The 22,138-nt window shown below is 43.2% G+C and overlaps 1 protein-coding gene across 1 annotated transcript; it reads right to left on the bottom strand.

Moving 5' to 3' along the window:
- Positions 1–10,603: 10,603 nt before the first annotated feature.
- Positions 10,604–21,867, bottom strand: LOC133549731 (kelch repeat and BTB domain-containing protein 11). The gene is made up of 2 exons (XM_061895466.1): positions 21,638–21,867; positions 10,604–16,470 (listed from the first exon to the last, which is right to left on the bottom strand). Exon 2 carries the CDS (start codon positions 16,384–16,386, stop codon positions 14,515–14,517), a length of 1,872 nt encoding a protein of 623 aa, XP_061751450.1. The 5' UTR covers positions 16,387–16,470; positions 21,638–21,867; the 3' UTR covers positions 10,604–14,514.
- Positions 21,868–22,138: the final 271 nt, after the last annotated feature.

The following is a 22,138-nucleotide window of genomic DNA, read 5'->3' as shown; positions in this document are numbered from 1 at the left end:
TCCCGAGGCGTTCCCAGGCCAGCTGGGAGACATAGTCTTCCCAACGTGTCCTGGGTCTTCCTCGTGGCCTCCTACCGGTTAGACGTGCCCTAAAAACCTCCCATAGGAGGTGTTCGGGTGGCATCCTGACCAGATGCCCGAGCCACCTCATCTGGCTCCTCTCAATGTGGAGGAGCAGCGGCTTTACTTTGAGCTCCTCCCGGATGACTGAGCTTCTCACCCTATCTCTAAGGGAGAGCCCCGCCACACGACGGAGAAATCTCATTTCGGCCGCTTGTACCCTTGATCTTATCCTTTCGGTCATTTCCCAAAGCTCATGACCATAGGTGAGGATGGGAAAGTAGATCGACCGGTAAATTGAGAGCTTTGCCTTCCGGCTCAGTTCCTTCTTCATCACAACAGATCGGTACAACGTCCGCATTACTGAAGACGCCACACCGATCCGCCTGTCGATCTCACGATCCACTCTTCCCCCACTCGTGAACAAGACTCCAAGGTACTTGAACTCATCCACTTGGGGCAGGGTCTCCTCCCCAACCCGGAGATGGCACTCCACCCTTTTCCGGCAGAGAACCATGGACTCGGAGTTGGAGGTGCTGATTCTGATTCCGGTCGCTTAACACTCGGCTTCGAACCGATTCAGTGAGAGCTGAAGATCCCGGCCAGATGGAGCCGTCAGGACTACATCATCCGCAAAAACCAGAGACCTAATCCCGCGGCCACCAAACCGGAACCCCTCAATGCCTTGACGCACCTAGAAATTCTGTCCATAAAAGTTATGAACAGAATCTGTGACAAAGGGCAGCCGTGGCGGAGTCCAACCCTCACCGGAAACGTGTCCGACTTACTGCCGGCAATGCGGACCAAGCTCTGACACTGATCATACAGGGAGCGGACCGCCACAATAAGACAGTCCGATACCCCATACTCTCTGAGCACTCCCCACAGGACTTCCCGAGGGACACGATCGAATGCCTTCTCCAAGTCCACAAAGCACATGTAGACTGGTTGGGCAAACTCCCATGCACCTTCAATAACCCTGTTGGGAGTATAGAGCTGGTCCACAGTTCCACGACCAGGACGAAAACCACACTGTTCCTCCTGAATCCGAGGTTCGACTATCCGGCGTAGCCTCCTCTCTAGTACACCTAAATAGACGTTACCGGGAAGGCTGAGGAGTGTGATCCCACGATAGTTGGAACACACCCTCCGGTTACCCTTGTTAAAGAGAGGAACCGCCACCCCGGTCTGCCAATCCAGAGGTACCGCACCCGATGTCCACGCGATGCTGCAGAGTCTTGTCAATCAAGACAGCCCCACAGCATCCAGAGCCTTAAGGAACTCCGGGCGGATCTCATCCACCCCCGGGGCCTTGCCACCAAAGAGCTTTTTAACTACCTCAGCAACCTCAACCCCAGAAAGAGGAGAGCCCACCACAGATTGCCCAGGCACTGCTTCCTCATAGGAAGACGTGTTGGTGGGATTGAGGAGGTCTTCGAAGTATTCCTTCCACCTATCCACAACATCCGCAGATGAGTTTAGCAGAACACCATCCACACCATACACGGTGTTGACAGTGTACTGCTTCCCCTTCCTGAGGCGGCGGATGGTGGTCCTGAATCGCTTCGAAGCCGTCCGGAAGTCGTTTTCCATGGCTTCCCCAAACTTCTCCCATGTCCAAGTTTTTGCCTCCGCGGCCGCTGAAACTGCACACCGCTTGGCCTGTCGGTACCTGTCCACTGCCTCCGGAGTCCTAGGAGCCAAAATAACCCGATAGGACTCCTTCTTCAGCTTGACGGCATCCCTCACCGCCGGTGTCCACCAATGGGTTCGAGGATTAACGCCCCGACAGGCACCAACTACCTTGCGGCCACAGCTCCCGTCAGCCGCCTCGACAATAGAGGTGTGGAACATGGTCCACTCTGACTCAATGTCCAGCACCTCCCTCGTGACATTTTCAAAATTTTTCCGGAGGTGGGAATTGAAGCTTTCTCTGACAGGTTTGCAAATACATCAAAGATGCTATTATAATCCATTTCTAATGGATAAAGCTTTGGCCTGGACAAGAGGTCATCAGGTGGTCCCCAACGTTCACGGAGTGTTTCGACCCTTAACCACAACACTCTCCGGTTGGTGTGTCAGCAGTGATTGGCCAGATCACTGCTCCTCTCATCCAGGCTTCCAGCTATTGTCCTCTCTTTTATGCCAGAGCCAACAGGAGGCTCTCTCCGCCGCTTCTCCCAGCCTACGAACGGCTGTTTTTCTCAAGTGACCTCTCAATCCAACCTTTGTCATCATATTCCACACAGATTGCGCAGGGAATCCTCGACAACCAACTTCCACTGTCATCAGCCATGCTGTCCACCCCTTGTCCCGGCAGTCCTGGACAAGTTGTTGGTACTTTGTTTTCTTCCTCTCTGCCGCTTCCTCACATCCCTCCTCCCACGGGACAGTAAGCTCCACCAGGATGATTTTCTTTCCCTCTGGGGACCACAAAACTATGTCTGGTCTCAGAGTGGTGGACAGTACTGCCTCTGGGAAGAGGAGCTTCCGCCCCAGGTCGACCTCCATCTCCCATCCCTGGGCCAACTGCAAGAGGTTTTGGTTGGCTTGGCCTTGGACAACTGGTCTATGACCGTCTTTCACGAAGGTGATGGTGCTCAGCAATGGTTTTGTTTTGGCTGGGTGTTTCTTTCTCCTCTCTTGCTCCAAGATGTCTGCGAGCATTGCCAAGACCTTGTCATGGCGCCACCTGTATCTTCCCTGGGTCAATGCTGTTTTGCACCCAGACAGAATGTGCGCCATAGTTCCTTTACCGCCACACAACCTGCACAGCGGGTCCTCCCTCATTCCTCACCTATGCAAGTTGACTGGGGTCGGCAGGGTGTCATATACTGCTCGAAGCAGGAATGAGATACGAAACGGCTCCAGCCTCCACAGTTCACTCCACGTCACGTTCCTCTTGGGAAGGTTCCACCTTGTCCAGGCACCTTGGGTTGCGAGCTCGATGGCTTTAGCTCTTCTTCGTTCTTCCTCAAGGTTTCGGACTTCATCCTGAATCAAGGTCCTCCTTTCCCTGGGAGTGGACTTGGACCACTGCTGGAAATGTGATGTTCCTAGACCCTGTCTTCCAGTGCAGAGGCTTCCGATGGTATCTTTGGTCCTGAGAGATGATTCTGCCTCGGCAATAGCAGTGCTAGCGGCCCACTTCCTGCCAGATCTTGTTCTTATTCCAGCTTCCCTGATTAGCCGATCTTGGGAGTCCCTATACGTCAGGGAAAGTCTGCATTTTGCGACTTTAAACTCCTCCAGAACTGAAGACAGGGGGAGCTGGAGCTGGCCCGACCTTATGTAGAGCCCCATAGATGTAAAGCTCGGGGGTATCCCCAACCATTTCCAAAGGCGCTTGTTGAACTTCCTCTCCAACCCTTCAACTGTTGTTATCGCCACTTCGTACACAGTGAGAAGCCACATAAGTCTTTGGAGTAAGCCATGCTGGTAGATCCAGCACTTGTATTTCCCAGGCAGACCAGACTTGTCAATCCTTTTCAACCATTCTTCAACCTGATTTTCGGTGCTGGAGATGCCGTTTTTATCCGTCATGGAATCATCATACCACTTTCCAAGGCATTTAATAGGGTTCCTTTGGATGTTAGGGATTGCTTCCCCCTGAACAAGCAGCTTGAACTTTCCCGATGTTTTTCCCTTTTGGATCACCAGACACCTTGATTTCTTGGGCTTGAAGATCATCTTTGCCCAAGTAGCCATACGATCCAGTTCCGCCAGGACCCATCTCGCCTGCACGTGAGTTGGTGTTATCACGGTAAGATCATCCATGAATGCCCTGATTGCTGGTTGTTGACTTCCTGCTGCAGTCTTTGGTCCTCTTGACTTTATGATCGCTGCAGAGATGATCAGGTTCATTCCCATGAGACTCTGCCAAACGTTCCCAGCAGACCCTCACAATGCGTTTGGGCCTGCCAGGTCTGTCCGGCATCCTCCCCCACCATCGCAGCCAACTCACCACCAGGTGGTGATTGGTAGAAAGCTCTGCCCCTCTCTTCATCCGAGTATCCAAAACATGAGGCCGCAAATCCGATGACACAACTACAAAGTTGATCATTGAACTGCGGCCTAGGGTGTCCTGGTGCCAAGTGCACATATGGACATCCTTATGCTTGAACATGGTGTTTGTTATGGACAAACTGTGACGAGCACAAAAATCCAATAACAAAACACCACTCGGGTTCAGATCCGGGCGGCCATTCTCCCCAATCACGCCTCTCCAGGTTTCACTGTCGTTGCCAACAGAAGCGTTGAAGTCCCCCAGCAGAACAAGGGAATCACCCGAGGGAGCACTCTCCAGTACTCCCTCGAGTGAACCCAAAAAGGGTGGTTACTTTGAACTGTTGTTTGGTCCGTAAGCACAAACAACAGTCAGGACCCGTCCCCCCACCCGAAGGGGGAGGGAGGCTACCCTTTCGTACACTGGGTTGAACTTCAACGTGCAGGCTTTGAGCCGGGGAAAAACAATAATTGCCACCCCTGCCCGTCGCCTCTCACTGCCGGCCACGCCAGAGTGGAAGAGAGACCAGCCCCTTTCAAGAGAAGTGGTTCCAGAGCCCTTGCTGTGCGTCGAAGTGAGTCCGGCTACATCCAGCCGGAACTTCTCTACTTCGCGCACTAGCTCAGGATCCTTTCCCCCCCAGTGAGGTGACGTTCCACATCCCCAGAGCCAGCTTATGTAGCCGAGGATCGGACCGCCAAGAGCCCTGGCTTCGGCTTCCGCCCAGCTCACATCGCGATCGACCTCTATGGCCCTGGAGGGGGGACCCACGTTACCTCTTCAGGCTGTGCCCGGCCGGACCTCATGGGAACAGGCCCGGCCACCAGGCGCTCGCCATCATGCTCCACCTCTGGGCCTGGCTCCAGAGGGGGCCCCGGTGACCCGCGTCCGGGCAAGGGAAATCTGGGTCCTTTGTTTTTACTTTTCATAGAGGTCTTCGAGCTGCTCTTTGTCTGGTCCCTCCCCTGGAACCAGTTTGCCTTTGCCTTAAAGCCCTTGGACAACATAGCTCCTAGGATCATTGGGACACGCAAACTCCTCTACTACGATAAGGTGGCAGCTCAGAGAGGAGGCTGAAGTTATCCTCTCCTTAATACAGTATAGTTGTCCTGTCCCATGATCAGAAAAACACCCCCAAAGCATGATGCTACCACCCCTGTGCTTCACAGTAGGTATGGTGTTCTTGGGATGGTACGCATCATTCTTCTTCCTCCAAACACACATAGTGGAATTAAGGTCAATTTTGGTCTCATCTGTCCACAAAACTTAAGACGGGCCTTAACATGTGCTGGTTTAAGCAGGGGAACCTTCCGTGCCATGCATGATTTCAAACCATGACTTCTTAGTGTATTTCCAACAGTGACCATGGAAAAAGTGGTACCAGCTCTTTTCAGGTCGTTGACCTGGTCCTGCCGTGTAGTCCTGGGCTGATTCCTCACCTTTCTTAGCATCATTGAGACCCCACATGGTGTAACGCTGCATGGGGCTCCACTCCGATTGAGATTGACCGTCATGTGTAGCTTCTTCCATTTTCTAATGATTACTCCAACAGTGGACCTTTTTTCACCAAGCTGCTTGGCAATTACTCCGTAGCCCTTTCCATTCTTGTGGAGTTGTACAATTTTGTCTCTGGTGTCTTTGGACAGCTCTTTGCTCTTAGCCATGCTGAATGTTTGGGTCTTCATGATTGTATGGGGTGGACAGGTGTCTTTATGCAGCTAACGACCTCACACAGGTGCATCTGATTCAGGATAATACAGTGGAGTGGAGGAGGACTTTTAAAGGCAGACCAACAGGTCTTTGAGGGTCAGAATTCTAGCTGATAGGCGTTCAAATACTTATTTTCAGCTGTAACACACGAATAAAGTGTTAAAAAAATCATCGGTCGTGATTTCTGGATTTTTCTTTTTAGGTTATCTCTCATACAGTGGACATGCACCTACCGTGAAAATTTCAGACCCCTCCATGATTTCTAAGTGGGTGAACTTGCAAAATAGCAGGGTGTTCAAATACTTATTTTCTTGACTATATATACATATATATATATATATATATATGTATATATATATATATATATATATATATATATATATATATATATACACGTAGCTGACACAGGGGTAGATCTTGCTTTGGTATCTGGCCGAGACCAGGGATCTTGGGCTGGAAAAGTTTGTTGACAACTGCTTTAAACCAACTCATTAGCTCTGTCGATATCATATATAGCCCATACCCCATCATCATTACACCGTTTGTCAACAAACTTCTCCTACTACTACTACTAGACTAAGTGAAACCAAATTTCTAGGTATAATGATTTATGATAAATTGAACTGAAAATCTCATGTAAAAAATATACAACATAAAGTAGCAAGAAACATGTCACTAATGAATAAAGCTAAAATTGTTCTAGACCAAAAATCACTCCATATTCTCTACTGCTCGCTAGTGTTACCATATCTGAGTTACTGTGTAGAAATATGGGGAAATAATTACAAAAGTATACTTCATTCCCTAACAGTGTTACAAAAAAGATCAGTTAGAATAATACAAAATGTTGGATATAGAGAACATACAAACCCTTTATTTATTGAATCAAAAATACGGAAGTTCCACGACATAGTGAAATTGCAAACAGCTAAAATTATACACGAAGCAAACTATAACCTGCTACCCAAGAATATACAACAATTCTTCTCAACTAAAGAGGAGAAATATAATCTTAGAGAAAAATGTAATTTCAAACATTTGTACGCACGTACAACACTTAAGACCTTCAGTATATCAATATGTGGAATTAAATTATGGAATGGATTAAGCAAAGCAATCACACAATGTACTAATATGATTCACTTCAAGAAACTCTTCAAACTTAAAGTGTTTACAAAGTACAAAGAAGAAGAACCATGATAAACATTCTGATTTTATTCACCCATTCATTCTTTCATTCTCAAAATAATCTTACTTATCTCATCGTATGGAATACAACTTACTTCAGCAATTATTTATTTATTTATTTTTATTGTGACTACTTATGGAGTATATTGTGAATAAAGTGAGAACAGGAAGTGAACAAAAGTTTTAGCAACTGTTATGTAAAAGAAAAGGGGTAGGATTAAATGAGCTCCTACTCCTTTTCAAACATGTTGAAAAGACAAACTGGAAATTTTGATGCATCATGTTGTATGCTTGCATGTTCCAAATCAACTCAAACTCACAGTCAAACTACTACTGCCACTATTACCCATGAAATAAAATGTACGCTTTGTCTCTACCTTGTGCTACCTTGTTTAGCAGCAGCTGTCACGCTCACTAAACTAAGTATGATTATTCAAGTGTCAACAGGTGTTTATTGTATGTTTAAAGGCAAAAACCGAACACAACAGTTAAAAAATTAAAACAACAAATGATAAATATATAAGAAATATGTATTGTACAACTCAGAAGATTGCTGTACAAAAAAAAAATAACTTACTTGGTCACCCCTGCCTGGACGTCCACTGCGCATGTCTGTTCCCACAGGAGCCAGCGAACAAGTTGCTACATTCGGCATCTGTGAAGGTGAAACATGGCAACAGTGACGAGGCACAGATCATTATTTGTTATATGAAACTTTTGGTGTCCTTTAAAAAAAAAAGTAATTCACACCGGAGAGTTAGATTAGTTTGAGTGGTCAAGGGTCAGAAATCCATCCATCCATCCATTTTCTACCGCTTATTCCCTTTCGGGGTCGCGGGGGGCGCTGGTGCCTATTCCAGCTGCAATCGGGCGGGAGGCGGTGTACACCCTGGACAAGTCGCCACCTCCTCGCAGGGCCAACACAGATAGACAGACAACATTCACACTCACATTCACACCCATCCATCCAGCCATTTTCTACCGCTTATTCCCTTTTGGGGTCGCGGGGGGCGCTGGCGCCTATCTCAGCTACAAACGGGCGGAAGGCGGGTACACCCTGAACAAGTCGCCACCTCATCGCAGGGCCAACACAGATAGACAGACAACATTCACACTCACATTCACACACTAGGGCCAATTTAGTGTTGCCAATCAACCTATCCCCAGGTGCATGTCTTTGGAAGTGGGAGGAAGCCGGAGTACCCGGAGGGAACCCACAAAGTCACCAGGAAAACATGCAAACTCCACACAGAAAGTCAGAAATCAAGTGTTGTAAATCTGTGTTTTAACGTTGCGTAATGGGCTATATCTATTATTTATTATGACATGATTTTTATGTTGACTTACACATCATGATACATTATTTGTGTGTTCTAATTATGGATGGAATCTATTGCATTTCGTATTTAATTTTTTTTATTATTTTTTTTTTTTTTACAAAAAACTTGCCTTGCGATGAGATGGCGACTTGTCCAGGGTGTACACCGCCTTCCGACCGAATGCAGCGAGGATAGGCTCCAGCACCCACGTGACCCCGAGAGGAACAAGCGGTAGGAAATGAATGGATGGATTCAAAGAGCTTGCTTTCAATGTGTCACCCTGTGAATCATTTGTTTTTTCAATAATTTCAAACATAATCTAAAATAATAAAAAGTATATTCTGTAACTAACTTGACAAACACTGAAAGGAAATGAAAAATGTGTGTTTATTGTGATTTTTTTAAAGTAAATTTTCTTCAATGACTGTATGCCTATATAACTGTATTGTCTTTTTACTTCAAGCTCACACTGCCCTCCAGTGTTCAAAAATAAGTATAACACTTTGTTATACAGACAGTGAGCAGACAATTTTAGGATTTTTTATTACCGTGTTTTTGAAAACACAATATTAGAGGATCTGCGATGAGGTGACGATTTGTCCAGGGTGTACACCACCTTCCGGCCACATGCAGCTGGGGTAGGCTCCAGCTCCTCCCGTGACTCCGAAAGGGATAAGCGGTTGAGAAAATGGATGGATGGAATATTAGGGCAGTAATCGGCCCTCCTATTATGAAAACAAGCTCATCTAGAAATTATTTTGACACTTAGACAATATTTTTCCTTTTACATTCGTTAAAGGGCGCCAATCATTGTAATTTTATTTCCAAACCATGCACTGTCCTGTACGTCTGCACACTCGGCTGTTACCTGGTTGGTCAGTGAGTAATAATGAAAACGTGTTTATTTTAATATGATGATAATATTTTCTTTTTTTCCTTTATTGTCCGTCGTTATTTTTATTATTTTGATTCATTAAAAACTAAAAATCATTATGTGTACAGTATATTATTGAAGTAAACAGATAATAGTAACATTGGCTTCAAGTAATACACTCACTAAATCCTACAAATATTGTATACAATATTTGTAGGATTTAGTGATATACATTACATTGAGTTTAATTTACAGACTAAACTCAATGTAATGTATATCATTCTACATGGTATTCCTGTACTTCATTTTTGAAATTTATTGCAAATTTTATTCATGGAAATTATCCACTAAATACAGAATTGTGTGTAATTATGTATCTATTTTATTATCACTGTATTATTTTCTCTATTTTTATCTACAATAGCTTATTTTAAAATATCGTAATCAGTAAAAACAAATTCACAATAATTTCTAAAAAAAAATACAAAAATTTCACGTGATTATGTGTAGTTTATTATTGAGTATAATAAATAATAGTACAATTATATTTCGAGTAATGTACTCACTAAATCCTACAAAATAATGTTTACCGAATTCATCCATCCATTTTTCCATCCATTTTCTACCGCTTATTCCCTTTTGGGGTGGCGGGGGGCGCTGGCGCCTATCTCAGCTACAATCGGGCGGAAGGCGGGGTACACCCTGGACAAGTCGCCACCTCATCACAGGGCCAACAGATAGACAGACAACATTCACACTCACATTCACACACTAGGGCCAATTTAGTGTTGCCAATCAACCTATCCCCAGGTGCATGTCTTTGGAAGTGGGAGGAAGCCGGAGTACCCGGAGGGAACCCACGCATTCACGGGGAGAACATGCAAACTCCACACAGAAAGATCCCGAGCCTGGATTTGAACCCAGGACTGCAAGACCTTCGTATTGTGAGGCAGACGCACTAAGCCTTACCGAATTCAGTTTTACGTATATCATGTTACATGTTATTCCTGTAATTTATTTCTGCCAGATGTCTACTAAATACATACATTTATATATTTACTTGATCTTCACGATATTATGTTCCCCCCCCCCCCCCCCAAATTTATCTTAATACATTCATAATAAATATATACAAATAAATACATTAAAACAAATAAACAGTATATTATTGAGTATATTTACAAGTACAATCGCATTGGAATTATGTAAACATCTATGTACGTATATCAATATATATAATAGCTATTACAATTGTATTGCAAGTAATATACTTACTAAATCCTACAAATATTGTATACCAAATTCAATATCGTGTATAGTATTTTACAAGTTGTCTTATTTTAGAATTGTATTTTAACTGTTATTTACGGCAAATATCCACTAGATGGCAGCCGCGTCCAAATTTTTGCATGAGAATCATCAAGACGAAAAACCACTCACAAAGCCTTTTCTATACAGCAAATAGTTTATTCCAAGCACTTTGATTTGACCGACAAACATTATCCAACAGCTGTTTAGTTAGACCATTCCAACAGTCATTACACCGGAAGCTTGTTGCAGCACTCAACTGTCACAACAGCAGCAGCTCCACATCCAGCAAATTCATACTGGAAAAAATGTATATCATAGAACTGAAAGTATAAAACCCACATCCAGTATTATTTCCCAAGATACGCTCACGGCTTAGCAGACTTTTCTTTCATACAAAACTACCATGGTGTGCGACTGCAGCAGCAAGCAAATACTGTACTGTAAAATAATATAATGCATACTATGGATGTGGAATATTGGTACACATGTCATGGAACCAGATTCTTCTAGGTGGTGACAGCAACATGGCATCGGATTTGACCTTTGACCCCAGTAGCTGTCAGCGAGGTATCACAGCTCTGTTCTTGTTCAACATGGCTGAAGGAGGTTGTTAGCAGCGAACATGGTGCTTGACATAGACACGAAAAGGGCAACTATTACACTTTATGTTCACCTGATTGAACAGATTATTAATCATCTTTGGCAAATGTGCTGGAACATACACAGAGATGAAGTATGCAAAATATTCATTACAAAACATCTCTTCCCTTCATTCATTCTGTCAACAAAAACTTTAAAACACTGAATTTGAATGGACATAAAAAGTCTGCTCATAATTTGGAATGGAATGTGCTTTTTGTAGTGTGTCAATTACTTCTGTGTTTCCATCCAATGACATTCCACTCATCAATAGTGAAGCCTTACAGCTGTTTCCTTTGCGTGGAAGCCACATCGCATCACCATGGACTCATTTTGCAACTAATTGTCACCACAATCGACTCACTGTGTAAAAAATAACATCCCATCTCAACAACACGAGCATGAAACACTGGTCTAATTGCACCGTTCATCACGTCAAAATATTATTGTAGCATTCCTTGCACTCTCCAGTTTCCCTTTTTAAGGCTTGCTTATGAAGACACATCAAAATTGCCATGCAAATACACACATTCTGTTGCAAACAGGCAATGACACACAAATACACATTGGGGAGAGTCAATAAAGGACAGTGGAACCTCCAAAGTCAAAATTTTCTAGGAAAAAAAACACCTTAAAAGTCAAACAAAAGTTGGGACTCAAACTAATTAGACTATATGATTAGTGTTTTTTGTAATAGCTGTACAAGAAGAGCAGTGTGTTGATAACCATGGAGCATCCATACAAAATGAGCAGTACAATTGATTAAATACCAGTCACATACACTAATTAATTTTAGCAAACAGATACAGTATAGTACACTAATAACAGCAATACCTATCAAACGCCACTAAGTGTCAGTATTACTCTGAAAATGTTGTATTGGAAACTATTGTGCTATGGTAATTTTCTATATATGTATATAATACGACAATATTTTTACATTCAATGAAGTGATGTTAACTTTTTCCACTTCCGATACGATAAAGATATCGAACCCTTGAGTATTGGCCGTTATCGATGTAGATCCAACTTGACCAGCATGAATCATAGGACAGTACTATTTTGTAGTGTGGAATACAAACAAGTCTGATCAAGTGAAATCAGTCAAACAAAGAACAATGGGAAGAAAGAAAAACACAGTTTACTGTCTGGAATGGACTTATGCTGTCTTTAGTTGAAGTGGAGTGGTAATTGTTTTTGTGACACCTAGCAGTTGTAATAATTTACTAAGTTAAGCTTGTGACGCAGTAAGGTAAATGGTGCGGCCTTGGAGACTTTGTATGTGTAAGTAACATACAACTAATTATTTAACAGTTGTTTATATTGGCAAATGTGGCGTTTTGGAATGCAACATTGTTCATTAAGGGCACTTATTTAGTATGTATAGGTTGTGCGTTGTTGTGTGCTTAGCTGTTGTGTAGCTGCTAGCTCATAGCCTATCGTGTTTATCTTTCGTAAACGACTTGACTAAAATACAAGAAAACACCAACCTTGTGTGCTTATTGGAGGACAATTAGATGTTAACTGGCTGTCCAGCTTTGCACAAGTGGTCCGATACTCTACACACTTAGTGATGTTTTTTTGCTGCCATCAGACCAATATTTGTTTTCAATATCGGATCAGGACACCCGTAGTTTTATGATTGCTGCAGTACAAGCCTGGAGCATATTATTGACCCTGGATATAAGTCTTCCGACGTTTTTTTTTTTAATCAATCTTTTTTTTCCCCAATACCAGTGAAATCACAATTGGTAAATTACAATTAAAAATGATATTATTTTTCTTAGCTGCTCAACAGTTGTTTGAGGGCTGTGCTTCACTGATCACCAATATATTATAATCAGCATCATAATCCCTTTTCTGTTGTGTGTTTGGCAGTGGTTGTCTCGGGTGCTAGGGCTGGACAAATAGGCCTACGGCAAATTAAAATACATCACAAATATTTTGACTAATATTATCATCACGATTAATGTCACGATTATTCATTAATTTGAAAACACGACTATTGTACCACCAAAATTCAACTGTAAATAAAGTTTAAAAGACACATCAATATAAATTAGTAACAAATAATAATAGATAATAATAGTAAAAAAAATAATAATAGCAATAACAAATTTAAATCACAAAAGTAATTTAAAACAATAAAATTCAGTTTTTCCTTTTCAATTGTTTTTTTCTTTTTCTTTTTTTTTTTACCATTTACACGTATTTTACTGCCATAGAGTGCGTGCTCAATGAGTAAAATAAAATGTAAAAAAAGCAATAAGCACTTTTAAGTACATTAAGCTTGTGCGAAGTACTTTTTTGAAACCTTTAATTTGTTAACACAGTCAGACGGGATGTGGCGCACCGCTAATATTGATTGTTGCTGTGCTGTTCTCTGCTTGAGGTGCGGAGGCGACTTGAGGCTGTTAAAAAAAAAGAGAGAGAGAGACTGTTTCTTAAATTGCAACTGCTAATATATGTTGTGTGTATGGATTGTTCTCGCTAGCTTTAGCTTCATGATTTAGTCTCTGTTTCAAGTGGCCGTCTCGACATTAGTTCAGGATGAATGAGCCGTCCTGGATATAATTTGTTCCCAAACAAATGTTCCTTTTCTTCACAATGACAGCATTTCACTTACATGTACGTATGTCAATTTCCCTGATTTTCTGCGTTTAACAGCGGATTGCGTGTCATTTGCTGATTATGTGACTATATTTGCGGTTAATTCAACGTGAAAATCCTATGCCCTAGGCATACTAGCTCTGTGTCAAACAAAAAGCAGCAACCATGGAGCAATCCCAAACTTTTCATAGACATGTTCTTTTTTTCCACTCACTCCCTCCTCATCCATTCCACCGTCACAAGCTCTGGAATTTGCATGCACGTTGCACGTCCCTACAATTGTTTTGTTGATTATTATAGTTTCATAATCATGAGAGGCCAAAATCAAAATCAAAGTTTAAATAATGGTCCAGCCCTCGCAGGCGTATCTCTACATGTGTGAGTGACAGGAAGAAAAGCTCTGACTCACATGCAGACGTTTGCTGCCCTCAACTGGTTTGCATGTATAAATCTGTATTACCTGAATAAAGTACGACTTTGAATGTTATATTCCGGTAATTATGGTAATCCATTATGGTGATGGATGTTATCATTCATCTGGGTCAATGTATTCTCAGACTTTGATCTAGTTTGACCAAAGTTTATCATCTAAGTGGATAAGTGAACTGATGAAGCAAACTCTGTTCAAAGGCGAAACGTCTGCTAGGACCAACTGAACAGTCCAGTTGCGATCAATTGAATGCCCTTAGGGTAATCTATCATCTTTTGCAGTTAGAACAACTTGGAAGTCAACCAACATCACAGAACAGGATGTGTTAGACTTTGGAGGTTCCATTTTAGCCTGCTTTGGAGTATTGTTACTCTGAATCACACTCGGGCATAACTTTCTCAGCCTTTTCAGGCAAAGTGAGCACAAAAGGAAAAAGAAGGCCTTTGGCTTCGAGAGGTGCCTTCAGGGGCTCCTCCACAAAGTAGGCGTTCTCTTCCTCTACCACAAACTGGAGAGTCTGACTTTTGTTCACACAGTAGATGCAATTGCCCACGACAGCACACCTAAATGGAAACGAGCTGCCGAGTCTCTGTGATGCGCAATCGTGCCACATTTTCACTATGGTGTTGTACTTGAACACGTTGATGCCTTGTTCGCGGGTGACGTCGAAGCGGTAGATGAAGCTCTTCAGCGCCACCATATCCGTCGACTTCTTCCTGCTGTTGTTGAACGGGCACTCCTGCCACTCGTCCCTTTTCGGGTCGTACTTGAGGAGGCGGTAGAAGAGCGAGCCCCCAGAGACGTAAAGCTCTCCGCTGCAGGTTGTGGCCTCGTGAGCCACCGCAAAAGCTCCTTTCGGCAAAGGGGCTACCGTTGTCCATCGGTCCATTCGAGGGTCATATTTTTCCACGGTAAACAAACATTCCCCTCCGATAGCGTATAGGTAGCCATCCATGGACACCAGCTTTAGCTGGGCACGAGCTTGGGTCATAGGTCGGATCTCAGTCCAGCGGTTGGTTTTGGGATTATAACAGAAAACTTTGTCTGATACCTTCCCTTTGTCCCCATAGCCTTTTATCCCCCCTGCCACAAACAGGTAATTAAACAAAGTGCAGATTCCACATCCTTTAGTGTTGACATCCTCAGGCATTGCTGTCAAAGCTCTCCAGTCACTGGCTGCCTCACTGAAGGAGTAGATCATGTGGCTCTCCTCCAAAGACCCCACTGACAGGGGGCTCTGAGGACGGCTACCACAGCGGCTCGGCGGTCGGCTCCCAACGCGATCGAACACCTCGTTTACCTCGGCAACCATAAGAGTCTTCCTCCCGTCCATTCTTTTCTTCAGGACCAGATCCCGCTCAGACCCGGTCAGACGCCCGTACACACAGGGGTCCTTGAGGATCTGTAGGAAGTTGTCGCTAATGAAGCCGTAAGCGGTCTCTTTTAGCTCACTGAGCCGCTGTTTTTTTCCAATGTTTAGAATCTCGTAGCAGTTCTCTGCAGTGATTTGTTCTGTCACTCTGTCCATGGCCGCCTGGACGGCGCAGGGGATTTGGAGGATTTTGGCCCCTGTGATGATATCAACAACGTTGTCCTTTGAAACTTTCATGCGGGAAGTGTAAACATAGTCTATTAGCGTCGATAATGTCTTGTAGCTCATACCCTTCACTTTGAGGACGCTTCGTGACAGCCGAGCCTTAAAGTAGTCGCTTTTCTCTGCCAGGACCGACTTGTGAGCATTAATTGTCTGCCCGCCAACTTCGATGACTAAATCCGGCTCTGTTTTAGCAGGCAATAAATTGACCACATCCTGGCTGTCTTTAGGGTTGGATTGCAAGTGAGATTGATCTGTTTCTTGTTTCAGATCTAGACAAGACATTTTTGATCTTGCACCATTACTTGTTTGACTACCTGCACAGTTTGTTGGCGTGCACGAGTCAACACAAGCAGGAAAGTCCGCCGCATTCTTATTGTCATTGGAGAGATTAAGCTGATTAGCACTAGCCATGTATGAACCGTTACCTTTCTGACCCACTGTATGGTTATTGTCCATTAGCCTTCCATCCAGCAGGTATTCCTTCTCAAATGATGTAGGGGGGTTGAAGTTTGGGTCGTCCCCCAGGAACCCTTGCACGTAACCTGGACGTAAATCCCTGTCCTTGTCAAAGTTGACAGGGTGGAGGACAACATCGGCCTTGACTGTTGTGACTCCTCCACCTGGCTTGTAGCCCTCGTTCATCCTGATGCAGTCACTTAAGATGGAGGAGAGTCCCGCAACTGATCATGCTGAATGGTGGACAAACCAAATCTTGGCTAATGTCACCTACATGGATAGAAACCAAAGAAAGAGTACAAATGAGTCATAAAACTGCAGACAATACTAAAATACCGAGGGGCATTGTCATACTTCCGTCTCATCATTTCATCTTATTTATTACATCGTCAATATTCTGCACGATAAAATGAGTGGAGAAATCCACATGATAGAGCAGCAAAGTATGAATCTATTAGGAATGTAACAAGAAACTTCAATAATCATAACCGTGGTAAAACTCCCAAAAGGTTGTTATTATCGTTATAAATTTTAATTTTTTAAAAAGGTGATTGATATCCATACTTTGATGTACTCACGGACCGACTAGCGCCAGCTCGCTAACTAGCTTAAATGCTTACAAGAACACAAGACACCTTAACGTCTTTCCCTATTAAAAACAACATACCCCAATCTAAACTTATATAAACACATTTCTATCGGAGCAACTAAGATATCCAATTGATCACATTGACCCTACAGGCTGTGCTTGCTTAGACAGAGTGATACAATTTTACACAGCGGAACATGACAGACAGCAGTGTTGTAGTTTTTTTACAACTTTATGAATACGGACAAAGATGTCTACAAGAGGAAGTGAACTTACGTGATGTTACATAAACCGCAAGTAGAGCAAAGGGAGCACTCAATTTGCCTTTAAAAAAAAAAAACCTTCTAAAACTTTTGAAAAAACAATTATTTAAACACTCAAATAAAATATGGCTCTTTATAATGTAGAAAAATGTTTATGTTTCTTCTGCCTTGAAAGTATATTGTGTGTCTATATCTTAGTTATTAAAAAAGACTTGGTTAAATGATTTCAGTCCATGTATAAGTATGTTTTGAGCACATTCAACAATATTTAAAGTTAAAGTACTGATGATTGTCACACACACACTAGGGGTGGCGATGACACTGATAATTTTGGTCAAAATAACTGTGATATGTAATATTGTTACATCACTAGAATCCATCATACTTTGCCACTCCATTACATATCAAGATGAAAACATTCAGTCATTTGGTGGCCTAAGGCAAACTTAGTCATTGAGACACACATAACAAAATAAAATGATAATTTACCATGTTGAAGAGGTTAATTTAGCCTACTGACATGTATTTATAAATGGCTGATTTATATAGGCTAGTAAGGTAAAGTGTTGTACCTGACAAGTTTCGGCTACCATGTAACACGTCAGAGACAACGTCACGCTAACATCACGTGACACCTCTGATGAAGGCTGCAGAAGCAAGGTAGCCAAAACTTGTCAGGTACAACACTTTACCTTACTAGCCTATATAAATCAACCATTTATAAAAAAAAAAGGTAATTTACCATATTGTTATTAACAGCTTGGGGAGCGTTCCAAATATAATTGACAGGAACAATATTTAATATTAAATATATTTCAAGTTGTTTTTCAGGGACCAGATGTGACGTATCATACTATTATTGTGAAGGGCGCAAGTGTGTGACTGGTGGGAAAAAGAGATGTTGACAATTGAAACAAGAAATGAGAACATTGACCAAAAAATAAGTTCCTCTAGAGCAGGGGTCGGCAACCTTTACCACTCAAAGAGCCATTTCGACCCGTTTCACAAAATGAGGAAGACAATGGGAGCCGCAACTATTCTCGCCAATATCTGCTGGTGGTCACCCAGATGACAAGAATAATGGCATGCTATGAAGCCATTGCCTTCAACACCTTCTACAACATGTACAAACTGCTTGCCAGTAACTGCTTGCCAGTCCAGCAACATGTTGTGAGAGGCTTCCGCAGATGCACGCACACGACTGGAAGGCATACTGGGTGACACAGAGTACACTGACGGTTGTGATATAAACAAGTTTAACATGCCTACTAATATGCGCCACATTGTGAACCCACACAAAAGAAGAATGACAAACACATTTCGGGAGAAAATCGTCACAGTAACACAACATAAACGCAACACAACAAATACCCAGAATCCTTTGCATCCATGACAAACCCTGACTATGTTATACAGCCAACGAGCACCAAACCCCGCCCACCTCAACCACGCAGGGAGGGGTGGGGGGGGGGGGGGGGGGGGTTGGTGCTCGCGGGGTGTATAACATAGTCAGGAAGTGTCATGGATGCAAATGATTCTGGGTATTTGTTGTGTTGCGTTCATGTTGTGTTACTGTGAGGATTTTCTCCCGAAATGTGTTTGTCATTCTTCTTTTTTGTGGGTTCACAATGTGGCGCATATTAGTAGGAGTGTTAAAGTTGTTTATATCACAACCGTCAGTGTACACTGTGTCACCCATTATGCCTTGCAATCTCATACATGTGCCGATAGAAGCAGCGAAATGCATGTGTCCGGTCGACATGCAAATAGCGTTCCGTGAATGACGGGCGTGATGACGTTCAAGAGGACACAAATAGCATTTAGTGAATGGCGGGCGCCATGACGTTCAAGAGGACGTTAAGAGTAATATCATCACGGCACGCCCTTAATATTGTAGTCCGAGTGAAAATTGGAGAACGTTGACTCCGGGTGATGTCCGGGAGAGGCATTGAATTCCGCAATCTCCCCGCAACAATCTGGGGGGTCGGCGATTGTGCAGCTGAGCCGCATCAGAGTTGCCAAAGAGCCACATGCGGCTCCGGGGCCGCGGGTTGCCGACCCCTGCTCTAGAGTTTCTGCCTGCCTTTCTACAAGGGATGAGAATTTTACAACATCTCATGATTTGATTCCGATTCTTGGAGGTGACGATTCGATTCAGAATCGATTCAAACCGTTTCACGGAATATATTATTTTGTATACAAGTTATAACAAAACTTTCTCAAAACAAGTTACACAAACTCCTCTTGGCTGCTGATGTATGATGCAGCGAGTAAGTGCGGAAACTGCCTTTAAAACGCCTTTTTTTTAAATGATCAAAAATTAAATACATTCCTCTAAATTGTGAATCAAATACAAACGGGGCAAAAAAGGATCTGTAAATCAGTCTACATTTGTACTGAGCTTGCGCTACATTTTACAAATCCTTAGTTATAGTAGTTGGCCACATTGAGTGGTTCAATATTGATATATTTGTGATGAAACTCGTCACTCTCCACTCCACCTCTGTAACCTACAGACAGCTACACTGCTGCTGCCAACAAGTGCTGTTGTAGAGCGCCTAATTCTGTATCAGCGAGAACATGGTTGACAGATTGGGTAGTTTTAATAAAAACGGTTTGTTCTTCATGCCTTCCTTTCTTCTTTGCTCCACTTGGGTAACGCCACTTGATTTTCATACGAATCTCTCAAAACGGTGGCAAGAAGTTTGTTTTGGAACGTCCTCCTAAATCATGTTTGTATATGCGCAGCAGCATGGATTAGTACGTTACGTTAGAAGAGACAAGGAAGCTCTCAAAACGATAATGACTGATTTTGATGTATTTTTAAGCATACAACTTAAGACCAAAATTAATAAATTCTTGTTTTAAAAAGAAGAAAACTGTATGAATTTTTCTGAGACTTCTCTGGGCCCCTTCCTAGACAACTGCCTGTGTTTGCCTAATGTGACAGAGCAGCAAGGTATGAAAGATTAGAATGGTTAAGATAATAAATCATCAGTCAGTTGAGTGCAAGTAAACTACAAACTCATTTAAAATGTGCATGCTAGTGGTTAGCATGTTCAAAGGTTCAGATTTGTGTGTTTAGTTTGCATGGTCGGCAGCACTTATATAGAATAGGGGTTAGTGCGTCTGCCTCACAATACGAAGGTCCTGGGTTTGATCCTGCATTCTGGGTCATTCTGCGTGTAGTTTGCATGTTCTCCCCGTGACTGCATGGGTTCCCTCCGGGCACTCTGACTTCCTCCCACCTCCAAAGACATGCACCTGGGGATAGGTTGATTGGCAAAACTAATTTGTCCCTAGTGTGTGAATGTGGTCTGTCTATCTGCTTTAGCCCTGCGATGAGATGGCGACTTATCCAGCGTGTACCCAGACAGAATGGCGGAAGCCCCCCGTGACCCTGAAAGGGACGAGGGGTAGAAAATGGATGGCTGGATGGATGAAGTTTGCATGTTCCCCGCTTGTGCATACTGTCATGCTAATTGGACCTACTAAAATAAGGTGTCCAAAGTGTGGCCTGCAAAGTTGTTGAAATAAAACCAAACAAAAAAAAAGGTAAAAATGTTGAAAAAAAAAAAAGAGAAAAAAAATGTAATGTAATGACAAAAAATGTTGATACTAATAAGTAAAAATTATACACTTTGTCACCTTGCAGGGGAGAACACGAAAATTCCACACAAAAAGACTCCACGTCCGGGATTCGTACTGTTGTAAGCACAATACCAATGGCGCGCAATTTGCAAAATGCGCAACCGCATTTTGCAAATTTAAAGTCAAATCAAATCAAATCAAATCAAATGTTTTTTGGATTAATCACTATACAGTGTACATCCACGACAGAACTATAAACTACTACCACAACTTGGTTTACTATTTATAAAATATAATAATGTAGGGTTACCTGGAACTTGAAATAGGCCACCCGGCCTGAATCCACACTTGGTAGTAGTTTAGTCAGTACTTTAGTCGTGGATGTACACTGTATAGTGATGAATCCAATAAACATTTGATTTGATTTGACATTAAATTTGCAAAATGCGGTTGCGCATTTTGCAAATTGCACCCATTGGTATTGTGCTTACAACAGTACCCAAGACCTCACACTGTAACGCACGAGCTCTAACCACTGCTTCACTGTGCTGCCTCCTTTTTGCAATGGAGTAGGAGAAAAAAAACAGCCCAGGAGATACATAAACATATACTGTGATCCTAATAAAAACAAGGTAAATGGATGAAAGATACATATTTGTACAATGCACTTGCAATCGAACTTTTGTGCGGATCTAATGAAAACATGCATCTACCATTAGCTGCAAACTACAATAATCAGGGATTCTTAAACACCCTTCTTGCCCATAATTTAACTGAATGTTTGTTGGTGCGCATGCGCGGGGCTAAATTACTCTTTAAAATGAGAAGGGAGTGTAGCGTTAAGACATTAAAAGCCTTCTGCCCCCCCCCCCCCCCCCCACTTTACGTTTATTAAATAGTGAGTTAAGGGACAAGCGGTAGAATGGATGGATGGATAAATATAAAAATGCTGTAAAATAACGTACGTTTATTCCCCCTTTAAAATGTCACCTACCTGCGTTTCCAGGCTGTGATTAAACCAGAAGCTTCCTTGCAATCCCTCCACAAAGCTCCGTTACGTAAAAGCTTCGCCGCCCAGGCAGCCGGGCTGGGTTACCCGGGAGGACTTTATTCCATCCCCGTGTGCCGCTCCGCTCGCTCCTCGCGTCCATGTGTCATCTTCCGATCGTCCAGCGTCGACCTTCTCAGCAGCGAGCAGGCGAGAGGCGCGGCTGAAGCGGCTGAAGCGGCTGAAACGGCGGCGGTGATCAAATGCTCGTCCGCCGGGCTCGCGCGCCTCCTCTGGCAGCCTCACGTGACCGTGGGCTGTGAAAATGTGGCGGACGTCCTCACAAGCTGGACGTGTTTGACGTGACTAATCAGGGGACATCTAGGTAGTTTCTTTTACAGTTGACTACTGACTTAGGCCACGCCCCTTTGCTTGGTATTAACCCTCTGTTGGACTTAAAAGCATCAGTTGAACTTGGACACGATGGACCGGTCCTGGACACCTGTG

This window comes from Nerophis ophidion, linkage group LG03 (genome assembly GCF_033978795.1).
Source record: "Nerophis ophidion isolate RoL-2023_Sa linkage group LG03, RoL_Noph_v1.0, whole genome shotgun sequence".
NCBI lineage: Eukaryota > Metazoa > Chordata > Actinopteri > Syngnathiformes > Syngnathidae > Nerophis > Nerophis ophidion.
The sequence above is the reverse complement of the archived record's forward strand: the minus strand, read 5'-3'. Positions and strand labels throughout refer to the sequence as shown.

What these genes read in the sequence shown, in the direction of transcription:
- LOC133549731 (XM_061895466.1), bottom strand. Translation starts at nt 16,386, where the DNA reads ATGAACGAGGGCTACAAGCCAGGTGGAGGAGTCACAACAGTCAAGGCC.